This window comes from Grus americana, chromosome 6, assembly GCF_028858705.1.
Source record: "Grus americana isolate bGruAme1 chromosome 6, bGruAme1.mat, whole genome shotgun sequence".
NCBI classification, from domain to species: Eukaryota; Metazoa; Chordata; class Aves; order Gruiformes; family Gruidae; genus Grus; species Grus americana.
In genome coordinates this window covers 4,935,212-4,960,000 of record NC_072857.1, presented here as the reverse complement: position 1 = coordinate 4,960,000, position 24,789 = coordinate 4,935,212, and the positions used below count along the sequence as shown (strand labels likewise).

General features: G+C 40.9%; 1 protein-coding gene across 2 annotated transcripts in view; it reads left to right on the top strand.

Moving 5' to 3' along the window:
• The window catches only part of ARHGAP15 (Rho GTPase activating protein 15), a 333,198-nt gene that overhangs the window by 301,652 nt on the left and 6,757 nt on the right, over positions 1 to 24,789 (top strand). For both annotated transcript variants that reach the window (XM_054830636.1, XM_054830637.1), the window contains one exon: positions 6,302 to 6,407. In XM_054830636.1, coding sequence (XP_054686611.1) covers positions 6,302 to 6,407 — 106 coding nt within the window. The remainder of the gene's footprint in view (positions 1 to 6,301; positions 6,408 to 24,789) is intronic.

Sequence of the window (24,789 nt, the reverse complement as noted above, 5' to 3'; positions counted from 1 at the left end):
TAGTGACCTTATGGATACTGTTTCTGTATCTGAAGACGATTTTTGAAAGCGTGAGCAACTATTTGTGTTTCTCTGGAGAGGAGTGCAGGTCAAGCATCGTAGCGCAGTCTCTCTGCTGGCTTTAACTGCTGTTGGGGAGGTGCGTTACGGCCTCGAGTTGTGCATTTGCAGAGAAAATATCACACCGTCCAGATGCTCAAGTCTGCTCTTTCTGTGCAGAAAACCCCACGCGAGGCTTGAACAGTGTATGAAATACCAGGAAAGAGCTCGACATATTTTTCTGAGGCTTGGTAGAAGTTAGCGGTGAAGCACAATTATTTCAGTCGGGATCAGACTCTCCATTAACTATCAAAGTCCTAAGTCTAATTAACCCCCAAAGTTGACTGACAAAGATCATTCCTGGTTTATGCTGCCTAGCCGGTCGTATGTACGCTGGGCATGCGGTACCTAAGTCAGATGCTGCTTTGTTATAATTAGGGCAGCAAATTTTGTTTTCTGTTTGGTACTTGCTGTTACATATTGCATGTAATGTATGGCACTGTTAAGGGAAAAAAATTGGAGTCAAAGTGCCTGGAAAGTTAGGTCTGCTCTGTAGCACTGTGAGATTGTTGACATCTGCCGAGGTTGGAGAGCTCAGTAAGCAGGAAATGGGGTGTCACTCTGAGTGGTAGTTTACCATTATCCTGGCATCCTAATGAAGTGTCTGCAGTGCACAGAGCTTCTGGATGGCATCTTAACGCACGGCTAAGCAAAAGCACTTCTCTCCTTGTCACTGTCATCCATCTGCCTGCACCCTACTGTAGCCAATGGGATGGAACCATGCTACAATGTGCTATAAGCCATTTAGAGTTGCACATTGCATAATCAGTCCCATCAAATATGTAAAAAATGACTATTATTGGTTATTTCCCTCAAACTCCGGCACCTGGAGTTTGATACATTAAAGTTTAACTTTTGTAAGTGCTGTTTTTCCCCATTAATTCCACATATATTTTTGTTAAATGGGACTGAGTTGCAAACTCATTGTCTTGGGTCTTGCTAATGGATCGCAAAAGTTGTATGAATATTCATTGCAAACTCCACTTTATATCACACAGGATGAATTTATCAATTGCCCATATAGAGAGGTTTCACGCAATTCTCATTTTCTTTTGCAACATCTATTTCTGAAGCATGAATAAAAAGTAAAATCAATTCAGATCACAAATTGGTTATTTTCCTTATAGCAAACATTAGTTAGTTTGAATGCTTCTTATAGATTTTTTTTTCAAACAAGAAAATATTTTATAATATATCTGCACTAGACGATTGCCATAGTGTACTGCAAGTGATTAAAATTGGGACTTTTATGTTGCATACAGTAACATAAAAATATCCTGACATTAAAAGTGATACGAATAATTTATCTACATATTTATACATAAAAATCTCTGTATTTTAGCCAGCATGACTTCCAGAATATGAAGCCTTACCAAATGAAAGCAGAGTTTTGGGCAGCTGATGTCTCTGGGGAAAAAAAAAAAATCAAGCCAACAGAGCACTCTCTTTTAAGCAAGTTTTCATTCCCTGATAACACCAAAGCTATCAAGGGCTGGGGTTAAGCATTGTGTGACAGGGCAAGCTTCTAAAATGGGCAAGAGCAAGATGAATTGGCTAAAAGTCGGGTGTTTATTTATACAAACAAGAGGGCAGAACATAATTTAGTTGCATCAGGAATTTTTCACAGACATTAAAACTATAGCAAACATAACAGCGGGGATGCTTGCACAGCAGCACAGTGGGGAAGCTCACAGAGCGTCTGCCCACACTACGGCTGGCTGTAGCCAGCGCCATAAGTCTCACAATTTCATTAGCACTCGAAAATCCACCTAACCCACTCAGTTCCGATTGAAAAAAAAAAACAACACAAACCCAAAACCCAACAAAACACAAAATAAACAAACCAAAAAAACCCCAGACAAGACCTGTCTTTCTCTCGGCAGCTGAATCAGTCACGAATTGTTGGAAAAACTCTTGGCAGACAGATTTTGCTGTAGCAACAGTGTGTGACGTTTTAACCACAGCAGAAATCTTATCCAAAAAAACAAAACAAGGTGAGAAGAGCCATGTAAGAAAAATCAGAGAAAACCGTACTTAAAAACCAACAGCAACAACAAGAAAACATAGATTAGGTGGCAGATCAATAGTTTGATACTTTATGCAGAATCATAAATCACTGTTTTTTTCAGCAGTTCAGCTGTGAGGCTCGAGAGTATAAAAAGAAACCATGGCTCGTGATAAAATTAGGCATTAATGTGAGCCATAAATGCCATTTAACATTAAACATGCACAAGCCACTGAAATGCCTGGTAAAGGGAAATGGGCGCTATAGTAAAACTACACAAAGTGAGTCGGACATGAATAATGCAGCAGGTCTGAGGGGGGTCACGGGTCAGACTCCAGTACCTTACCAAATAATGAATGCATGTCAGGTTAGAGACATACATGCCTTCCTACGCAAACGTGAGTTATTGGAGATAAACCTTGGACTTCCTGTTCTGAAACAAAGTGGCTTGTTCTAAACATCTATGTCCATTTAAAATTAATGATTAAAAGAAAGATTTGGTGGGATTTGCTTAAGTATTCTTTATGGACACGAGTTCTAAAGGTTACTTTCTTCATTCATTTTTACCCAGCCACTGTTAATGTTACAGACACATCATGTTTTCTTCTGCGCTCAAATGTTTATCCAAAGCTCATTTACAAAAGAGCTTATATAATATTAAGTGGGGGTTTTTTTTCAATGCATTCTTCGTTTAAAGATAAACAGCAGAGCATCTCCACAGTTTTGCTCCGTTAAAGGGAGCCAGTCTTATTTTAAAAGACAGTCACCCAAATTCTAAATGTATGTTCTATGAAAATATTACATGGAAAACCATCTGCAATTCACTTCGGGGTATCTTGAGCTGCTGAAATTATCACCTACATCTTCCATATTTTGCCCAAAAAATGCGAAAAGGATTAACCATCCTCTCATTCTTTATTCAATGTATGTGATTATGACAACTCTTTTCCTTCAGATATCTTCACAGGGAAAAAGAGAGCTTAACTTTCCAAACTGGGAACCTTTTCCCCAGCTTTTCCCCATTTTTCACAATAAAAAGAGTATAATGAAAAATAACTTTATTTCATTTTGTCAAAACTGGTCTGCTTCATTTTCTAGACTTAGCTGGAGAATTTAACAGCTGTTCAGAGTGTTTTCCTTCCTTTGCACCCTGTACTGCCAGGCTTCATAATACACCGCAACGGGGGAAACCTTCTCCACAGCTATTTATACAAACCCACGTTTAAAGATTTCCTCCTTCCATTTGACCATGGTAAAGACAAAACCTCAAAAAAAAAAAAAATCATCTTAAAAAATCTTCCTACTTCAGAATCTGAAAGGAGAAAATTTCTAGGAAAGTGGAACTCAAGGCTTTACAGAAAGAAAGCAAATACATAGGTATTGCAAATGAAACATAAGATCTTGCATCTGATCTGTTAAATATTCCATCAACAAGGTCAAGAGTAAAGACAAGCCCAGCCACAAAAACTGAAGCGAGAGTAAGCTTTAATAAAAAAAATGAACAGTTTATCCTCTTCAGCTTCTCAAGTGGAAAAACAAATTCTTTTATACTAGAGAAAAATCAAGCGTGTATATAGCATTTAAAAAAGCACCAATATCAACCATTTTAATGAAAGAGTACCCAATATTTTCATGGAACTATAAAAGGGAGCGAGACTAAGTGTTATGGCAAAAAGCCTGGGCTCAGCAGCTTTGTGTGGGAAATGGTGAAATGTGACTGTGATTTATAATGAGAAAAGGTATCTACAACATACAATTTTCTACCTAGCTGCAAATAATAATTCATAGTGATGTCCCTTCCAGATAAAATACCTTTGCAATGTAGGACTCATGTGGTAAAATGATCATGATAAATGTCAGACCAGTGCAGGTAACGGCTTTACAAACCATTAAGATTAGCTGGCTCTTTTTTTTTGATGATAACAGTAACCATGCTGTGACTCTATGTGGTAATAATATCTCAGTACTGATAAATGCCAGAGCCAGGCAGAGGTGTTTATCATTCCCAGTTCAGAAATGCTGACTAAAGTTACCACATGTTGCCTGTTTTTTCTTCTTTTACAATAGGCTAACAATTAACAAATAGACCAATTCATAAAATAATTTTATGCAAAATTTCTATGGGTTTTCTGCTTTACTGCCTACCTAAATATCTCTTTTCCTGTATATTAGTACTATGACTCTGGGACAGTAAGCCCTAGAACAAAGCCTTCTACCATTGTCATTCTCTCAATAAATAATTTATTTCTAAATTAATACTGCTCTTTTAGTTTGTTTCTTTTACAAATACTCCTTCTGCGGAAGCACAGCCGCTGTCAGGTGGCTGTTTCTGTAGGGAAGGTGATTACCAGGCTGGTATCTGTGTTAATCAACGCAGAGCAGAGACTCTTCCGTCAAGAGAGCACGATAAAGTTTTACTGTATGACACTTCCTTGCAAATATTCTGCGACGAAATATTCTCAGGACGAAACAGAATTAAAAAATAAACTAGTTGAGAAGCTTTATTTCAGAAGTTGCAGTACAGCCGGGGCAACCCCAATCTAAATATAACTCATCTAGTGAGACCATAGCATGGACGCACACCAAGCAGCACAAATACTACAATAAAGGCACTTTTGCAAATTTCATATCATTTTCATCTGTAGCTTCAGTCAAATTTCCACTGGACAGATCATCCATGGGACAAAAATAAACAGGACTAATGTGGCAGAAAGCATCAAGGGGTGACTGGGTTGCAAGACTGGGGGGAGTTGTGCTTTCAGAAGTTAAAGTTCTGTATCGGTCAAACCAGAAGAGTAAAATAAACAGAAAGCGTATTCTTCATTTGTGTGTAGCTTCATTATCACTATTGTCAACGGCATGCCTTCCTACAGAACAAATCCATAGGACAGTTTGGGGGTGGTTACTGGAAAATAGTACCTATGCATTGACTGCTTTGAGCTCTTGTCTTTCATATATATATAAATGTTCAAACTGTAAACAACATAGATATATACATCTGTATCTAGGTGTATGAAGTATTAATCTCAACAGGAATTAGGAATATGAGGAAGGAATGTTATCCTAGTAATTTTAATTTTTAAATTCAGTTCGATTGCAGGAAATTTTTGCTTGAAACTTTTTTTTGGTGAAATCTTTGAATCGAGGCACTAATCACCACGTATGCTTATGCAGCACCTTCTGCAACTGGGATTCAATCCTGATTGAGATCTCTGGGTGCTAGGGTAATATGAATATTAAAAAGGAACGTATACAAAGAATGATAGGTGATAATTAAATCATAGATGATAAGATCAGAAAAGCATTCTCAGGTTATCTAGGGCATGTAACATGCAAGATGTTTTCCCTACGTCAGACCTACTGGCACCTTATCTAATCTGTTCCTAAACGAAAGCACAGTTGTACATGACTTTGCTTTAGTTGCAACATCTTATACAAATCGATGAAAATATCAGTCAAACCTTTCCCATGAAGCTATGAATCATGCATCATCAACAGGAAGGTATATCTTAAGAAAAAGGACAGTAATGTTCTCATCACCTCAAAAGAGAGATTAAAGCTCTTAGTACTGCATTCTTTATTACTAATTGTAAGTTTGAAATACAAAGTGTTTCCTACAGAAATTACAGTTGTGAGATGCTACAGGTATTAGAAAACAGCTACACTGGAATAGTTTCTCAAAATAATTGATCACCAGAAAGTATGACTGAAAAGAATAGCAAATCATTTTATATCTTCAAACATGGTGTGGTATAATGTTAAGTATAGAGATTCATAAATATAGCTGATTAAATTATGATGAGAAAAAAAGGACAACAAAGACTACCTGGGAAGTACATCCATCACAGAAGTTGCACCGTTGGACAAATGAAATTCCAAAGTGGAATTCCACTTGACACATGTGTCTCTTACTATTTGGAGGTACTTTAGCTTAGGATGATGGTCTAAGAAAATAAATGAAAAGCATAAGAATATAATTCTGTGACCCAGAAAATGTATCTTTAAGAGAGAACTTTCAATCCTTGTAAATTACTTTTGCTGTCTATTAAGGTGACAGAAGGCATGATATATTGTGTTTTTAACCATATATTAATGATAGCTTTTCTTGTTAAGGTACCAGATACAGTACTGGGCAAAGCAATGTCCTAATATGGCACTCAAGTGGTTGTTTTATCTTTTTTTTTTTTCCCCCCCCAGAAATCCAGGACAACACCATTCGCATAAAATCCATAAGGACCCTGGTAAAAAAGCTCCCTAGACCAAACTATGACACAATGAAAATTCTCTTTGAACATCTAAAGAAGTAAGTAGAACTGTGGTACTAACAGATTGATAATTTTAAAAGGAATCGGTGTGCGGTGTCCAAATCCTATTGGAAATGTCATCCAAAATACCAAAGATAATTACATTCATTGGCAAAACAAAGCATGATTTATGGTAGCTATGTATACCCTATTCCTGCTCAAGAAATCACTACGTTTAAGCAAAAGTACGAATTTTTCCTCTGCTAGAAAAGTCAGACACACAAGGATTACTATGCTACAGGTATATTGAATTGGGCAAATGCAACATCTTCCAGGATTGCATTTGCTCAGTTTGGTTTGACTTTCTCCAATGATAGACCTTTTGATCACTCTATTTTCGCCATTGAGACCCCTGCCATTCAAATTCCTTTATTGAGGCACATACTGATAGAAATAACCTCACCCAAGAAAATACATTATGAGCTCTTGTACCTCATGAGGAAGCTCGTGACAACACAGAACATCTAAGAAACGCTGAAGAGAGCTTTGGAAATGCATCTTTGTTCTCCTAATGTTGCTGAGATACCACAGAGGCATAAAATGACACTGTGAGGCTCCACCTTATCAGTCCTCTGTGGTTTCTGCACTCATTGAGCTCTATTTGCAAGAGATGTCAGCCCACAAAGTCAGCCCGGGTTCTCATGTTCACCTTGGGTTTTCTTCTCATGTTTCTAGGCGTTAACACTGAAAATGTACGTAGCCACGTGCTCACTCGGAAACCAACCTGCCACTGTTTGACTCACAGAATGACTGGGCAGAAGTGTCAGACCTCAAGATAGGGGCACATGAAAGGCAGGATCCTGTTCCTCCCTTTGTGGCTGTCCTGCTGTTGGGATTAACTGGTGCCATTTTGGGCAGTCACTCCTCAGCCAAGCAACCCTTAAAATTGAAGTGCCTAAGTAGGATGCAGGGCTCCATGGAAGCCCTGGGCACAGAGGAGTATTTCATCCCAGGAATGATATAATGACTCCAGTGAGTGAGTAATAAAGGCTCCAACTAAAAGACTATTCTGAGTTTATAATGAATGATGCCTTTATACTGATCATTTGTGCTGCATTCTCCTGGCATATACCTATAAGAGATGTAGATCCTTTCTCTTGTTTTGCAGCTTCCAGCTGAAATTGCAAAATGAAGTCCATATAGTCGTGGGAATGTCCCCATTTCATTAAGCATGGAAGGATTTTAAACAGTCCATAAAATGACTGAGTTTGGCCTTGCAGAAAAACACTTTTCTATGTATTCATCTGACGTACTGTGTGCACACATTCTCTCCTTCAGCGGGTTATCTAGAGAAGGATGATAATTTATTACTGTCAATGGAAGAATAATAACGGAAATTATTTCCTGGGAAGAACCTGAGTGCAAGAAGTGGGTACACACTGTCAGCACAGATATGCCATATACAAAATTTACTGCACCATATGTGGCATTGATCCTAACCTGAAAAAAGTTTTGTTACCATGTCTTAGGGGAGAGATATCAGGTATACACAATAAGTCTTTGATCTCATAGTTAAATCACTTGATTGAGACTCAGGAGACGTGGGTTCAGCTCTTGGCTTTGACCGGATGTTCTGGGTGACCTTGGGTAAATCACTTAATCTCTCTGTGCCTTGGTTCCTTGTTTACAAAATGATGATAATACTTCCTTTGTCTGCCGTGGCTTTTTAGAGCATAATCTGTTCAGGACAGCAATTGTTTCCTGCTGTGTATACGTAGAATAACTGGCAAAACTGGACCAAGACTGGTGGGTTTTGGAGAAAAGAAAAAGAAAAGGGGAAAAAAAAAAACCCCATACTAAAATACAGACAATAAAATACTAATACTTTGTAATGCATATGTACACAATACTGGACTTCACTACAGCTCTGTAGATATAGTACTAACCTAAAGAAGCACATGCTCTTACCTAGGTGTCACTGCAGAAAGCATGGTGAAGCTCGAGGTATACTGGCACAATGTAGTGGCACAGGGTGATGGAAGGCAGGAAGTTGTGATATTTGAGTCATTTGGGGGTCTGAGCATTATGGGAGTGAGCCTGAGTCTCTCTGAAGAAGGTCAGCCTTCTCTGCCACACAGACACATCCTCGGGGAAGGACAGGGCTAGTCCATAAGCTTTGCCCCGTTGATATGGAAGCAGGAGTAGACTAGATACCGAAAACACCAAAAACCAGATAAAAACTGGTGTGTTCTCTTGAACTGGTCGATGCAAAAGACAGGGACCAGTCTGAATAGCCTCGTGGCTCCATAAATTAAAATAAGGAAGCTTACACACTTTGCTAGTAATGACAAGATGTTTATATTATGCAAATATATGCAATGTGTGTTTGTTTAACCTAGGAAAAAAAGACTAGTTTGCAGAGGTTACAAAATGTAGTACTCTGACTTTTAGGTATACTCTTCAGAAAAGGGGTGCCGATATGCATGGTGTGCCAACTTCACCGCTGACTTGCACCTTGTGCCATCCTCTTCAATCCCAGGGTTTGCTCAGCATAAATCACAGGAGGTTCACAAGTTTTGAATTAGTTGAAAAAAATAAGCAAACTGGTTTGATTTGAGGCATAGTACTGCAATTTCTGTATTTGCTGATGGAGATGGCTGTTCTTTCCCAGTATTGAACTGAACTTCAAGGGGTTTCTGATGGGGAGAAGCTGAAGGACCGCAGTTGTGCTGTTTCTGTGGCATTCCTCTCTTTCTCCTAGCCCTTCCTTTTCTGTGACTTCTGTACAGCACGTAGAGCATATGTCTCACTGACACGCGGGAGCTCAGCACGAGAATCCAACCTTTGCCCGGAAGGCTGCGCTTATCCTAAACCACTGACAGCAGCGAGGCTGCACTACGGTTTCGCTCTGCGGCGATCCAGTCTGCAGGAGTAGGTCCAGATCAAGCACAAATAGCAATGTGAAATGCACTTCAGAAGGGTCCTCCTTTAGAAACCCAGACAAAGCAGCTGATGAGAGAGGCTGTGAGAAAGGCCTGGCAGCAGGGATTAACACCAGTGCCATATATCTTTCTTAAACCAAACCCTCTGAAGTTGCAAGAAGTCACAGTGCAGCGTATGAAGCCCACAGGAGGGGATTAAAAGGACAGCTTGGGGTTGCAGTACCTGTTCTTTTAAAGATCTTTGCATTTGATGGGAAAAAAAATCAACCCACCAATGTCCCCTGTTCATCTTTGCATGAATTTTATTCTACTCATAAGCAGAAGAGACAAAATATGGGGCTGAACAGACTTATCACGTAGCTCTTGTTAGTCTAATATCATAAGAAATGGTTTTATTAGAACTCATACTGAAAATAATTGAGCACAACTACTATTAGCTTATTCATACTTCTTTCTGAAGAAGAGCACACCAAGCAAATATACTTTACACATGAAAGAAACAACAAAACCCAACCTAAGTAGGGATTTTCCCAAATAAAGGGCTACAAAAAAACCCCTGTTCTACTTGAACATATTTAGAGAATATTTGCTTGCTATATATAGCCCAATCACTGCTGTCCCATTCATTTGTGAAAACAGCATCCCAGTTCCCTAGGACTCCACTCTTTCCTGTTGCTTATCTACAAGTGAATTTTACTCCCAGAGCGAGCTAATTGCAGGTACTGGATAAAACTGATACACATTTCTTGGCCTATTTTTCAGGCATATGCAGGACATCAAATGATGCAGAAACCTTGTATTGGCTCTCTGCACAAATGTGAACTGAGAGCAACCAATCCCTATCTAATAAATCATTATTTGTACCCACTAATTTACTCACAAAACTATAATTCAAGTGAGACAGAAGGAGCATTTCACTGTTTAAGGATCCCACAGTATTTTATGATCGGTACCGAACCTTCTTTCACAGCAGCATCTTTGAGGTAGCTATTACACACTCATTGAGAAACTGAGGCACGAGAAGTTTAAATGGCTTAAAGACTCAGCCTAAGCCGTCAATACAATCTAAAAACCTGGAGGGGTATTTTTTGCACAGAGGCTTCTGCAGCAACTGCAAAAGACTCTTTCCTCCCTAATGCAAAATGCAGTAGGGGAGAGGAGCACCCTGGCTGGGTCCTCTGCACCACGCTCCGATCTGGCGAGGGCGGACGCAGCTCTGCTCCAGAAGCTGTGTGCCTGCATTATACAGCGCTGTGCCTGAGCTAATAAGCTGTGCTTATTAATGTTAAATTAATGAATCTCAGCCTGCTCTGCTTATTAGGTTGAGCTCCGTGCCACCGCAAGGCAGCCCTGCGACTCCCAGACCCGAGCTGTCTCACGTCTGACCAGGCTGGAGCACAGGGCAGCCAAGCTTGAGTCCATCTTTACCCATCCATGTAGACACCCCTGCAAGGGGATATATTACAGACAAACCCCCTCTCCTTGCTTATTATTTTCCCGCACAAAGGCAGGATAATATGTGTTATTTACAAAAGTATAAAATGGATGTTGAAATAATTAAATGGGAAGACAGGGGCCAGCCTGACGCTACCATCCCTCTCCCTTACGTGGGAAGCACTGAACCCAGATGCCCAACTGTGGAAGATATTCTTCCAGCAGCAGCATCTGCCTCCTTGGCAGGCACTTCAGGCAAGTTGTCTGGGGAGCTCTGCAGTTGCCTCTTGGTTTATCACGTGGATCTGTTACTGTGGCCTATCTGGCTGCCTTGTCCGGGCAGAAGCCAATTCCTTTTGATTCACCTTTGAATCTAAGAAACTCCATTTTTTTGCTCCATTTTTCCATACTGTACATAGCACGGCAAGACATTTTCAGATGCCACCCAGGCTTTCTGCTCTTTCAGAGGGAGAATGATGATTTTCTTTCTGACTACCTTCCCCATGCCCAAATTGTTCATTCTTACTAGTAATCGTTTACATCAATATCACTGGAAATAAGGGCATCAAAAGTAGAACCTTTTACCTAAGACAATCCGCTAATATTAATATATTATCTAACAAAAGTCATGAGTATTGCAAGATTCATGCTTTAGTTGTTCTGAAAAATGACCTTCCCCCATGTCCACAGCTCTATGAGCAGAGGGAAGCATCCAACCTTGACAAACGAAACACACACCCCACAGCTCACAACATGGCAGCTACGTTCGGAAGAGCAAAGGGTTTTGCAAACTACGTGCCACTAAACAGACTTATTTCTACCTATTAAAGATTTTTAAAGAAAGAAAAAAGCCATGCATAGACAGAAGCCCACAGTAGCCCGCACACCAGGACACGATGACAATGTGATGACAAGTCCAGCAGCAGTACCCAGAATTCTGAGGGAAAATCAGAAAATAAAGTTAAAGTATGGCATCTAATAATACTAAGCAGGGGATGTCTGTAAACTTTTTTTTTTTTTTTAAGTTGGTGGAGAAAAGATGTAGCAAACATATGTGATTTTCACTTACTAAACTATGTGTCATATCAGCAGTTTCGGGCAGGCTTACATATTAAATGTAGGCTCAGGAGAAACCTTTTTTCACACAGCAGAAAAACAGATTACATTAAGAACTGTACAAGCTTTTTATTAAGAAAAAGAAGTAGAAAAAAAAAAGGTAAAAGTTATTTAAAAGAAAAAAACAATCCCCAGAATGGAAAAACTATACAACAAATTTCTGCTTGGAAAACCTCAGAGAACCTGTGGGAGACCTACGATCCAAAGTGTGGGATGGGCATTTAAATTTTGACTCAGGAAAAATGCCCAGACTGAGAAATGTGCAGAAGCACAGAAGCCCTTACCTGAAGGCACAAGAAAGACTATTTGTTGAAATTATTTCCTGAATCGAGACCTTTCTTTATAGTCAGGCAGCTCCTGAGCAGCTCTTGCTCTTCAGCCATGGGACAGCAGCAGGGAGACAAGTTCAGCCTTACTCCTACAAGCCTGGAGAGCAGCTACTGGGAACGTGAGGAGGAGAAGCCTCCTCTTGCACCAGAAGAGCGAGTAGGTGACTGGCCAGGGACATAAGGGACTCAGACATCCCTGAGTAGCATTTTAAGATTTGCATGAAATGAATTATTCACTTTCTAGCTTGAGAAGGGCAAATGTATATCGAGACATGCTCTTGCACACGTGCTTTTCTCTGTTTCAGCTATAGAAGAGTTTTAGAAAGGAGCTGGAGCAGTGCCAACACTTGTCCCGTTTACCATAGCTTCCCGGGGCTCAATTTGGGGGAAGGAGAAGAGTTACATCTATTTCTCTCTGCTAAGTACACATCGGTCTGCTAAACTCTCCCCTTGTAAATTAGTGGGCACAAGAAAATATGAGCCAGGCGCAAGCGTGCACGGGACAGGAGTAATAATAGAGTTTGGATTAAAGGTAAAAAAAGAAATCTACTCTTTCCGAAGCACCTTTATGCATTTTATTTTATTCACTTTGGGGCAAGGGCGACCTGCTACCGAGGTTTTTGCAGTCATGCCTGGTCCTTGTTTTTGTGGAATAAGAGTTTGCAAAGTTCATCTCTTCCCTGAAGAATACCTTACAGCTTCGTGTTTTTAAAGAGAAGAATAACAAGTAATTAAAACCGCATTTTTACCTGTGTTTCCATATACTTCCTATTTCCACAACCGTATTTAAAAATATAAACCCTGATTTTCATAACAATCAGGCAAATAATTACACTTAGTACTTTTCAATGCTACCAAGCTTCAAAATGTACTGAACTGGTGTATCAGCAAATAACAGAACGATAAAAATAATTAACATAGTTTTAATTTAAATATTTATGATACGGTTGACTCTGTGGCTGTACGGCACCATTGTGCTAGGTGCGGTACACAAATACAGCTAGATAGAGCCCCTGTTTCAAAGAGCTCCTATTGTTCATCCCACATTACTCAATATCAAACGATCTCAAAAAAGCTTTTCAAACATTAATTAAATCTCATAACTTCCTTTTCAGGTCAGTAAGTTTTATTAGCCTAGTTGTGTAGATGGAGAAAGTGAGGAATGAAGAGGGTAAGGCACTTGCCCACGATGACACAGTGAACACTTCTCACTTCCACTCTCCGCTCACTTCCCAAACCCCCACCTCGAGCGCCCCCCGCTTTTGAAGGCTCATCCATGTGCACATTGGCGCTGTGGGCGTACATGTGCATATGCCAGCACATCCCGGGGAAGGCTGGTTACTGCTAAGTACTCCTCGGTTAATCAGGACCATGTGAGAGTCCTGCTTCTGGTTTGCACTCGCATAAGCTTTAGTAAAATATCACTGGCGGAGTTAATTTATGTGATTTTGTAACCTCTTAATATTGCTTGGGGTTAGTGTTCTTTTCAACTCAAATGTTTTTTGTTGGTGAAAATTAAGAATGCTCAATTCATTACAAAACCGCTTTTTTCCTCCTTTTTTTTTTTTTTTTTTTGTTTTACTATTTTGGGACATTGGGCCCTAACACATTAATGTCCAGGACTAGGTCATCAAAGGGTAAATTGCAATGCTTTTCGTTTTTCTGACTAAAGATACAGGATTTTTCTCAGAATGAGGCTGTAAAATAAATAATAGGCTTGAAATTTCTTAAGATATTCATTGGAATTTAAAAACAAAACAAAACAAAAAAGACTTCAATGCCAAAATGTCAGTGTTCTGCAGAAAATAATTAATATAACACAATAGGATCTATTCTACTATCGATTGAAAGGGAATTTATGCAGGTAATTCATTAAGGCTAGTGGGAGTTTGGCATGTAAATCCCCCAGCACTTTGATGGGAAAACAGCCCTTGATGATTTTCTATTTTTTTTTTTTTTTACAAGCTATAAAATACCTGCTCTTCAGTGGTAAATATGTAAAAAGAAAAAGCAAATACCTGAACAACTAGAGCAACGGATGGCCCTGCTCTGTGAGACTTCTGAAATGACATTAGATCAAATCATTTTTCACACATTGCAAAAGATGCAACAATCATTTCAATCACCATGTTAAGAGAATCAATACGTTTTTTGCTTCCAGAGAATGGCATTTTACATTCCAACATTTGCAGGTTATCACCTTCATACATCTCTTTTTGCAGTCAAGTGCATGATTAGTACTTCTGAGAGGGTATTGGCCATTTCCTTAGGAAGATCTAGAAATTCTTGTAAATAAAAACCAATCTGGAAAAAAAAAATTAAGATCAAATCTGTGGACTGGAATGTACCCTACTTGTAATGGGAACAAAAAGCTGGCAATGAAATATAAACCTAAATCACAGCAGAATGACCTACTTTAAGGCATTTGCCAAAGAGACAGTGTTTTAGACAGCTCCTCTGAAGTAGCGTCTTTATGTCTATGCCATCTGCAGATTTATTATTGTGCTTTAGAAAAAAAGAAAAAAAAAAAAAAAAAAAAAAAGGAAAGAAAAACCTACAGTATGCCTGAACAAAACTCAGCTTCATCTATAGGAAAGATTCCAGTACTGTGGGCACCACACCCACACCTACTCATGTGGTCCAAGTTTTTTCTTTAGAGGCACCTAATTAAGAAACCCTGACTCATTTACATGGATACGTTTGATCTAAATTACACTCCAAACCACACCAAATTAGGAGCATCTGTGAATGCGAAGTGTTTGTTCCCAGCGACTGGTAGAATAGGGCCAGTTCTGGACGGCACATGTTCAAGTGACGAAAAATATTTCAGATGTAACATACTTCTGAGACCCACTTTTCCACTAATAATTCAGAATGAGTTAAACCAGTATCTCTGCTTGAACAATTATTTCAGGCTGTGAAAAAAATGTCATTTTACTTTTAAAAGGAAGGAGAGGGGGAAAGGGGGAGTAGACAGCCACCTAGTGTGGTCGTTGTCTCTGATAAAGGGCCCTAATGCAACCATTACCTGCAATTCAAATCTTTGCAGTGCGTGTATTATCAGCTATACACTACTCCTGAAGCCCAGACTAAAGGGAAGTATCTATGAATGATTAGTTGTTGTTCACAGACAAGTCCTTCAGCCTTGATGTATGGTCTTCTGTTGTTAACCCACTCTGCCAGCTTTCTTAACGAGTCCGAGTAAAGAGCAGGGTCTCAGCCCAATGAGGCGGTACCCTGCATGTTGGATAATCTGAAAAATTCAGGACGACCCAGTTTGAGAGTGATGCTTCCCTTCTGGGCTGCACTGCTGGTGCAATCTCACTGTGCCTGTTGTGTCCTACAAGGCCACTCCATACCAAAACACATCCTGCGAAAATAAGGCAACTTTTATCCCACTTTCCCATCTCCCAGAAAGAACGAGCCGGGGGGGGGGGGGGTGTGTGTGCAGCAGAAGCCAGTGGTTGCTGCTTTCTTGCCTTACAGTCTAAGCCTTTGCCTGACAAACTTAAAAAAAAAAAAAAAAAAAAGCCTTTTATCTTACTCTAGTTTAAGCCACAGGAGCAGCCTGAGCACTGGGGAGTGCAAACCCAAATTGCACGCTGGGTCTGCATTCCCAGTCCACTAGCACAATTTGGCACAACCTTCGGATTTGGCCCACGGTGCTTGGCAGCCACCTTTTATTCTTCCCATCTTTTATATTTTGTGAATAGTCTAAGTTACATAATGCCAGTGACAATTTGTTTATGGCAAGCATTAGAGTCGCTGTTTTATGATTACATTCAAACTTTAAGCCACATTTTGACATCTAAGGATCATCTTGCGTTCTCATATATTATATACAATGAAGGTTTGTGTTCCAGTAAGGGAGGGGGGAGGAACTTTATAAATAACATGACTCCTTTTGTCTGAAGAGATTTTAATACATTTTTCTGATCTACTGTTTTTGCAGTAGCTAGAATATAATTTGAATATATTAATATTTTCAGCAACTGTGCTCAGGGAGCCCAGTTAATAACTTATGCATGGATATATAGATACACTTCAGACCGAGGTAATGTTTTTAGCCCTTATGTTGGTAATACTTAGAAACACACAATGAAAGAGCCTGTTCTTTCCTCCTCTTTGTTGTGGGCATGCATTGTGATGGTATGGAGCCAGTGTTCTTTCTGTTGTCTACACAGCCTGGATTCAATAAGCAGTTATATATGCATATTATGACAATGTGGTCAAGGAAACCAGATTTTTTTACTATACCTTCATGTGCCTGTACAGTATAAAATCTGGTATTTATTTTTCTTGTCCTCATTCAATATGTTAACAAAATCATAATTTGATACAGGTTATGTTCACTTTATAATTAAAATTATAGAGTTAGATTAAAATACAGCAAGATGTTGCTGAATGGAAAATATTTATCTCTTGGTACATTACGCATTATGGTGCAATGTAAAATCATAAATCTGTGGAGCGGCTAGCTCCAGCCAAGCATACGACAACTTGCCTCCTCCTCTGGTCCACAAGATGCAACTGGTTACCTCCTCTAAGTCAAGGGTTTCTACACCCATCTCAGCCCCGCTGTTAGACAGCGCTGCCACATCCTCTCCAGAGCTTTGCTGTGGTCTTCTAAAAGAAAACCCCTTTCCATGGAGATGAGCCAAGAAAAGGGAATTCAGAGAAGTTCTGTATTTTTTACAGATCCCACTAATCCCTCTCCTGCAGCCCTCCTAGCACCTTCATGGACAAAGTGCAAACTTTTCACACCATGTTCTCTGTGTCAGCACTAGACTCAGCCTCACCAAACCACCACAGGATAACACTTCATCTGCCTTCAAACTGCTCCCACTTCCCCAATCATTGCTGTCCACACTGCCAACTCCAGGCCTTCCCCAAACACTATCAGCAATCTTGGAGTAGTGCCCCATAGCGTATAGCATATAGGACAACCCTATAGCATACGGAAGCTTTCTAGTAGGTAAAGTTTACTGCAAACATCAGTGTGTCTGTATTCAAACTTTCAGACCAGAGAGGGTCTCCAGTAGGGCTGTGGCAGTAGTAGTAGCAGGCAACTTAAGACCACATTCCAGGACAACCCAGATATGTTTCCATATATGGGTAACTGTCTCATAAAAATGTCAACAAAAGAATGAGTTTTCCATTCTTTCAGAGCATCTGCTGCATGGAAGTCATTGCAGCTGCTATGGACTCCGTGTCAGCCCCGAGATTTCTATCTCAGGGCAAATTTCAAACCTTGATGAATATGTTTTGAATCTCACTTGACCACTATGATGAGGAACTGAACCTTTCTGGGTTACATCCTAATAGGTTTCCATGTTACTCTTCCTATTAAATTAAGTTTATACAGCTTTGCCTCGTGAAACTACAATATTTGTTTCCTAAGGAGGCACTTTGTCAGCTTATAAATCCATTTACAGCCATTCACTTCAGGTTAGAGATTTTCTGCTGTAGAGGAAGATCCATGCAGCAACATGGATCCTACAAAACAATGTCCTGAATTTAGTCTTATCTGAGGGCCAGACCGTGCAGTGTCAGTGGTCTTCTGGAGCTCAAGGCAATGAAAAAAACCATATACAAGGCATTTCAGCTTCATCTGCAAGATCAGCAGGTCTGCAGATAACGTCAAGGGGCAAGGCCATACAGGGACAGACCCATTTGGCAGGTGGGCGCTATCAGAAATACTTCTCGGGATCTCTGTTAGGTGCATTGAGGTATTTTACTCAATGACACTATGGCTGACCAATTCTGTATCCTGGAAGCCACTTAGTGAATGAGCTGTCCCAGGACTGATGAGTATGCCTTGATATCAACAGCAAGGTTGTACAAGTTGGTCCTAAATCCTTCGATATCTGTTGAACATGAGTTTGGTTGGGAGGTCTAAGAGACTTGTGTATGTTTTCTCACCAGTTTTTCTAACTGTGGATGTTGATCAGGGTCAGACAAAAGCAGATATTGGCAAGTCTGGTCACCTGAAGCTTCAAAGATGAAAGAAACACAACTACTGAGAGAGGTAGAGCTGCTTCTATAGAGAATAAAGACTTTTGTAAAATGTCTAAGGCAGTTAGACCACAGTCATCTGAGACCAGTACATGTGTGAATGGGTAATTGACTTTAAAAGGAACTAACGAGGAAATCCAAAGCTAGTTTAAAACTAGGAAAAATATTGCGGAACTTGCAGTACTACAAAGGGTGCATCTTAGAACGACACAATATATGGCAAATCCTCCACTCCAGGCAGTTCGTGCATTTAGTGCAATGGACTATACACGTGCACAAAAAATAAACATCAAGCTAAGGTGAGCAGACAAGACAGACAAAGTGTAAGTAGAAAAGACAATGCTGACATAGTAAATTCATTGCTCAAGGGCAAGCAAAATGTAAATAAGTTTAAAGGAATCAAAGACTCATGGCACATATTCACTAGTACATTTAAGAGATACGTTCATCCTACTCACGTTCAATATCAGGGCTGAAACAATCGTGACGCTGGGAGGCATGTTAAAGCATCTTTCAAATCTGATACAAATGCAGTGCATATATATTGCAATAGTAGCTTGTGGAGAGCTCAGAACTGAACCTGAAAGAGTAGGAATCCTGGTTGAGGTCAGATCCCATATAATATCATCTCTCCTGAGCAGACCACTGTGAAAAGACTTTCATTTTAAACAACAAGATGGTGATAATATAGGTTAAAAAATGGAGATTTTATACTGGGGGCAATTAATAGGCCAAAATTCAGAAATTTTTCATCATTTAAAAAGATTTGAAACAAAACAATTTATGAAGTAATTTTTTATATATATATATATATATATTTAGGAGCTCACAGAGAAGGAAAACTTTGGCAAGAGTTTGTTCCCTGACTTTCGTGGAATTCTTTGCTACATTCTCTGATTTCAACACCAAAAATTACTAGTTGTCTCACAAAACTGAATAATTTATTTGTGATGCTGGACAAAAGCAATGCATTGTTAGTGAAACTTAAGTTTTTTCACGAGAAGCTCTAGACTCACAGGCAAAGATGCATTTCTGAGCAGGTTGTCTACAGTTCAGCATCCCAGGTTGAAATCCCAGTCAATTGCCACTTTGGGGCTTTAAGTCGGAAAGTAAACCTGTCCTATCCAGAACCGAGTTATTTGCTGTCAACCGGATTACCGTAGCACAAAAGGGCTATAATTGAAAGCTGCAAGAGGTTACAGATTGAACACAGTCAAAAGCAGTAATTCCACTTAGTAAAAGTAGACATCATCCAAAATGAGAAAAGTTAAGCCTATGTAAGGTGAAATTCTGACTCCATTCTGGCTCCCAGTCGCTGGGAGTTTTGTCAGTGACTTTAACAGTAATCAAAATCTCACTCAGTGTGGAGACAGATGCTGCCAAGGGTGTGATGAAGTGAAAGTTAAAATAACTGTTAACCTGGGGCTTCCAAAATACATTTTCTGAGCACGGAGTGCTGTCTAACTCAGTGTTTTCCTGACGTAGCAATGCAGACAGCCCTTCTGGGGACCAAGGGGATAAAATGTGCTAGTGGAGTACATCTAGGATTTGCAATAAGAATTTCCCTGCTGTAACTGCTGAAGTTCACATTGTTCATCATCCCGCGAGCCATGGTGGAACTGGACTACTTAAGCATAGTGGGGTATGGTTTATAAAAAGCGATTTCAGAAAGCTGTAACCTCGCTGAGCATCGGTGCCAGGGCTGACATCCTTCCACCTGAGCCGCTCTTTTGAAAGATGGGCAGAGATTACCAGAAGAAAGAGCACAGTCGTGGCTGGCAGAGACACAAAGTTTTCTGGGAGGAGGGGGGTTATGTTATAATACTGAGTCGCATCATCTTTCTATTTTTCTTACCAGTAAATCGGAACCAAAGCATGTCATTTATGTGCATCTGTGAACAAGGCCCCATGGGGTGTCCTGTGCGCTTTCTGTGCACCCGCTGCTTTGGGTGCGTTGTAGGAGGGCGGCTTCTTTCTCTGAGTTAAAAACCAGCCGGGTTACCCGCGGAACGGGTGGCTTCTTTGTCACGTACTTTTTGTTTGTCCATCACCGAGCATGTCAAAGCCTCGGTGTCCCCACCAGGAAACAATGCTGTTAATAACATTAATCCACCTTTATTAAGAACCTTGAGCTTTATGGAGGAATACCAAATATACAAGAGGATAATAAGGAAATGTGTTTTTTCCCTCGCTGACCTAGTTTCTAACCTCACTTTAAAATCTTCCATTGATTTTAATTATGCTTAATCTAAAGCTAAGCTCGCAAATCTAGCAAACTTAAGGACTTCTTTTAAGTGAATTTCCTCCCCTGTCAGAGTTCCTCAAGCTTTCTACGCTACAGTTGGAAGCTTACTTCCAGCCCAGATACACAGTAGAGGCAGCTCTCTACCCGTAGGAAGCATCCGGCACCGCTACTGTACGACGCGTGAGTTCAGACGCTACCTTGCTCGAATCAAGCCTGTGTACAGCATTCTTCACAGAACAATTGCAGTCCTTTTCTCATCAGCGATAGCCAGAGGCAGTAATAAGGGTGAAGGATATCTATCATGAAATGTCCAGTGTCAATGTGTTCCCCCAATTTATTTACTGACCTTCAATGCAACAGCCATACTCCTGACCCTCATGAGATGAAGCCTAAGGGGAAATGGCACTGAGCACCAATTCCACATCCTGTTGTTCTGTGGTCTAAATTAAGTGCTAATTAATTACCACTGGCATCTTTGGCATTGCCTGTCAAATTGGATTTAGGATATCCTTTTGCTGTTTAAACAAATAGCCCTACATATAAAGCTAAAATCCCAAGTGTTAGCGTTTTCTTTACTTTTGAATTTTTATTTAAAAATTCAGCAAGTATGTCCATGGATTTTGCAGGTAGAATTCAAATAAAAGAAACAGGAATTTATATTGTCAATTTTGATTAATAGTCCTTCATTAATAAACATCCTGTTATTCAGTTTCCACCTGCAGTTGCTGATGTTGCCTGGAATCAATTAACTCATATAATTTGATTTATTTTACAAAGACATTTTTGGATGTGCTGTGCTGATGATAAAGGTTCTATATTTACAATTCTTGATTTAAGAGAGATTGTTACTAACTGCTTTTTATTTTTAATGTTACAAGGAAATGTAGCTTCAGGCATTCTTGAATGAAAATATTTAAGCAATTTAAAAAGTTAGAGCTTTATTCATGTAAAACTATCTGTTGCCTTCAGAGCCACACAGGCCACAAAAGCGTACAGATCCAGGAACTCTGACAGGTTGGTCTTGACAATAAGCTGGTTGTTCTGCAGAAAAAGTGTCAGAAATAGAATTAAAAAAAAAAAAAAAGTTACACCACCAGCCAAAAATAGAGTTAAGGGGGTCTATGTGTTACATCTCCATCTGAACATATATTATCCTATGTAGTCTCACACTACCTTTATCACTCTACTATCCAAACACCTCTAAGAAGTGCATTAGCATCTGCCTAACATCTGTCACGGGTGGTTTTGTTCTCTCCCATCCTCTCCCCAAGGAAAGACTCGTGCTTGCAGTGGGAGCGTGGCTTTTGAAGAGGGGTTCGCTGCTGTTTGAGATATATGTGCTGTTACAGGGCTGTTAGAGAAGGCAAAAATGAATGCCTTGTGCACAGAGCCACAGCCAGAGGAGTCCGAGATGCTCCTTAAGGAAGTTTGTGGTCTTCCGCTGACTCTTACCAACTGGCTGTCCCCGAACAGGCAATCTGCAGGCTCGATAGCAACTCGCACTGTGATAACATGGACCAGCCAGATCTCCTCCTCCCCCCGGTTGTGGTGGGTTGATGCAGGCTGGAGGCCAGGTGCCCCCCAAAGCTGCTCCATCACTGCCCTTAGCTGTACAGGGGAGAGAAAATATAACGAAAGGCTCGTGGGTCGAGATAAGGGCAGGGAGAGATCACTCACCCATTACCATCACGGGCAAAATGGACTCAACTTAGGAAAAAGTAATTTAATTTGTTACCAAGCAAAACAGAGTAGAGCAATGAGAACTAAAACCAAACCTTAAAACACCTCCCCCCACCCCTCCCTTCTTTCTGGGCCCAACTTCACTCCCCATTTCTCTCCCTCCTCCCCCCAGCGGCACAGGGGGACGGGGAATGGGGGTTGTGGTCAGTTCATCACACGGTGTCTCTGCCAGATCCTTCCTCCTTGGGGGGAGGACTCCTCACACTCTGCCCCTGCTCCGGCCTGGGGGCCCTCCCACGGGAGACAGTCCTCCACCAACTTCTCCAGTGTGAGTCCTTCCCATGGGCTGCAGTTCTTCACCAACTGCTCCAGCGTGGGTCCCTCCCATGGGGTGCAGACCTTCAGGAGCAGACTGCTCCAGCGTGGGTCCCCCACGGGGTCACAAGTCCTGCCAGCAAACCTGCTCCAGTGTGAGCTTCCCATGGGGTCACAGCCTCCTTCAGGGTCCCTCCATGGGCTGCATGTGGAATCTCTGCTCCCTGTCATCCTCCATGGGCTGGAGGGGGACAACCTGCCTCATGATGGTCTTCTCCACAAGCTGCAGGGAAATCTCTGCTCTGGCTCCTGGAGCACCTCCTCTCCCTCCTTCTGCACTGACCTTGGTGTCTGCAGAGTTGTTCCTCTCGCATCTTCTCACTCCTCTCTCTGGCTGCAATTGCTCCTGGTGGTTTGTTTTTGGGGTTTTTTTGCTTCTTAACTGCGTTATCTCAGAGACACTACCACCGTTGCTGATTGGCTTGATCTTGGCCAGCGGCGGGTCCGTCTTGGAGCCGGCTGGCATTGGCTCTATCAGACATGGGGGAAGCTTCTAGCAGCTTCTCACAGTAGCCATCTCTGTAGCCCCCCCACTACCAAAACCTTGCCATGCAAACCCAGTACACCGGTCTTATGAATATTAGTGAGAACCAGCTTGCATTCAGACACCAAAAAAAATTACAAAAGAAGCCAAACTGGGAGGACAGAGTGCTGGTTGTCACTAAATGGAAGAACTTAGCAGGTCACCCAGCTGGATCAGTTTTCCAAAAGGGAGACCTGGAACTTTTGCAGTAATAGAGAAGATTTTATGAAAAGATTTTGGATCAACTTTTTTGACACAACATGGTTTGGGGGAGCAGGACCTGAGCCTCTGCCCACAGTGGGCTCTTCAGCAGAGCCAGCACAGCGTGGAGATGAACTCCTGCCCTTGCTGTCCATGCCATGCCGGGATACCGGTGTGCACCCTCTGCCTTTGGAGCTCCTCTAACATAGGAAATGGCCAGAAAAAAGACAGGATCACAAGGCTGAGGAGCAGATACCACGTTACCCTGCTCTTTTCATATAGCCACAGCTGACGGCGGAGGCAGGAGCACAGCTCCTCTTGTGCAGAAGAGCAAGCAGGACTTCTCCAAAGCACATTCTTAAATGCAACCCCTGTAGAGGCCTGAGTCCCTTTAGATATCTAAATGTGCTTTTACATCTTGGCCTCAGTCACCTGGAAAATGAAGACTTTCCCTACAAGACAGGCACTACGTGGGGTGTGTGCAAAGGCAAGAGCACACGTGCTCTTCAGAAAGGATGTCATACAGGTAGCAAAGTTTACCCAATGTTGAGAAGATTTTATTTTGAACTTATTTCTCTTATTAAAGCAGGCTAAGCCAGAATAAATGCCTTTCTTCAGCCTTTCGGAGTCTATTCGGCCAACTGTGAAACGACATTCAGCGTTAGTTTAGTTATTATTTTCATTTAGGGCTAGACTCCAAGGCAGTTCATCCAGGGAAGGGCTCATGCTGCGAGATACGTGGGGGATCCCCTGAGGAAGCCCATTCTCCACCAGGTCCCTGTCAGCTGTCCAGGTACTATATATAGCCATCCAACAGTCAGATTTAAAGGCTAGTCTGCAGAAGAAGACAGCATCAAGTGCTTGTTCTTGTGTCCCAGAGCAACTGAAGAGAAGGGATTTTTCCCAAAGAGCTGTAATATGAACCCACAGCTGCAGAGCACAGGAAGCCTATGGAGTTTCTGTAGGCCAGGAGCCATGGAGGCTATTTTCAGCAGAAGCAAGCTCTTAAGTATGTCTGAACTATTTCTGACCCCTCTCGTAACATATCATACACCATGACCTGCTTGCTCTATTACCAGTCTTGGATAGCTATTGTTTCAAATCCAACCTATGGAGCAAAGAGGAATTTAAAGTACCTTCGCATTTTGCACAGGCAAAAGAAAGTAGCTTAAAACTGTATGAGTCCACTGTGATCACATCTTGAAAAAGACAGAAGCTGTAGTGTTTAGGAGCTCCTCTATAAGCATAAACCTTGGGTTGTAGCTGCATACGCACAAAGCTCCCCCCACCAACACGGTATACAGATTTCACAAATAACAAGCTGGGGATTCAACTGATAATGTTTGCATTTGCTTTGCTTCATCAGCTGGTGAATACCACTGTAATGCAACTGAGCAAATCATCTGTAAAGCCAGTACATAAATAATAATGAGGTTTAGTTTGCATTCATAAAATATCAAGAATCCCAAATTATTACTAAATTTTAAATTTATCTACGTTGCAGTGCAATGAATTGAACAATTTACACAAATAGAGCTTATGGTATCAGGGGCTCACTTACCACTGATTATTTCTGTCAGT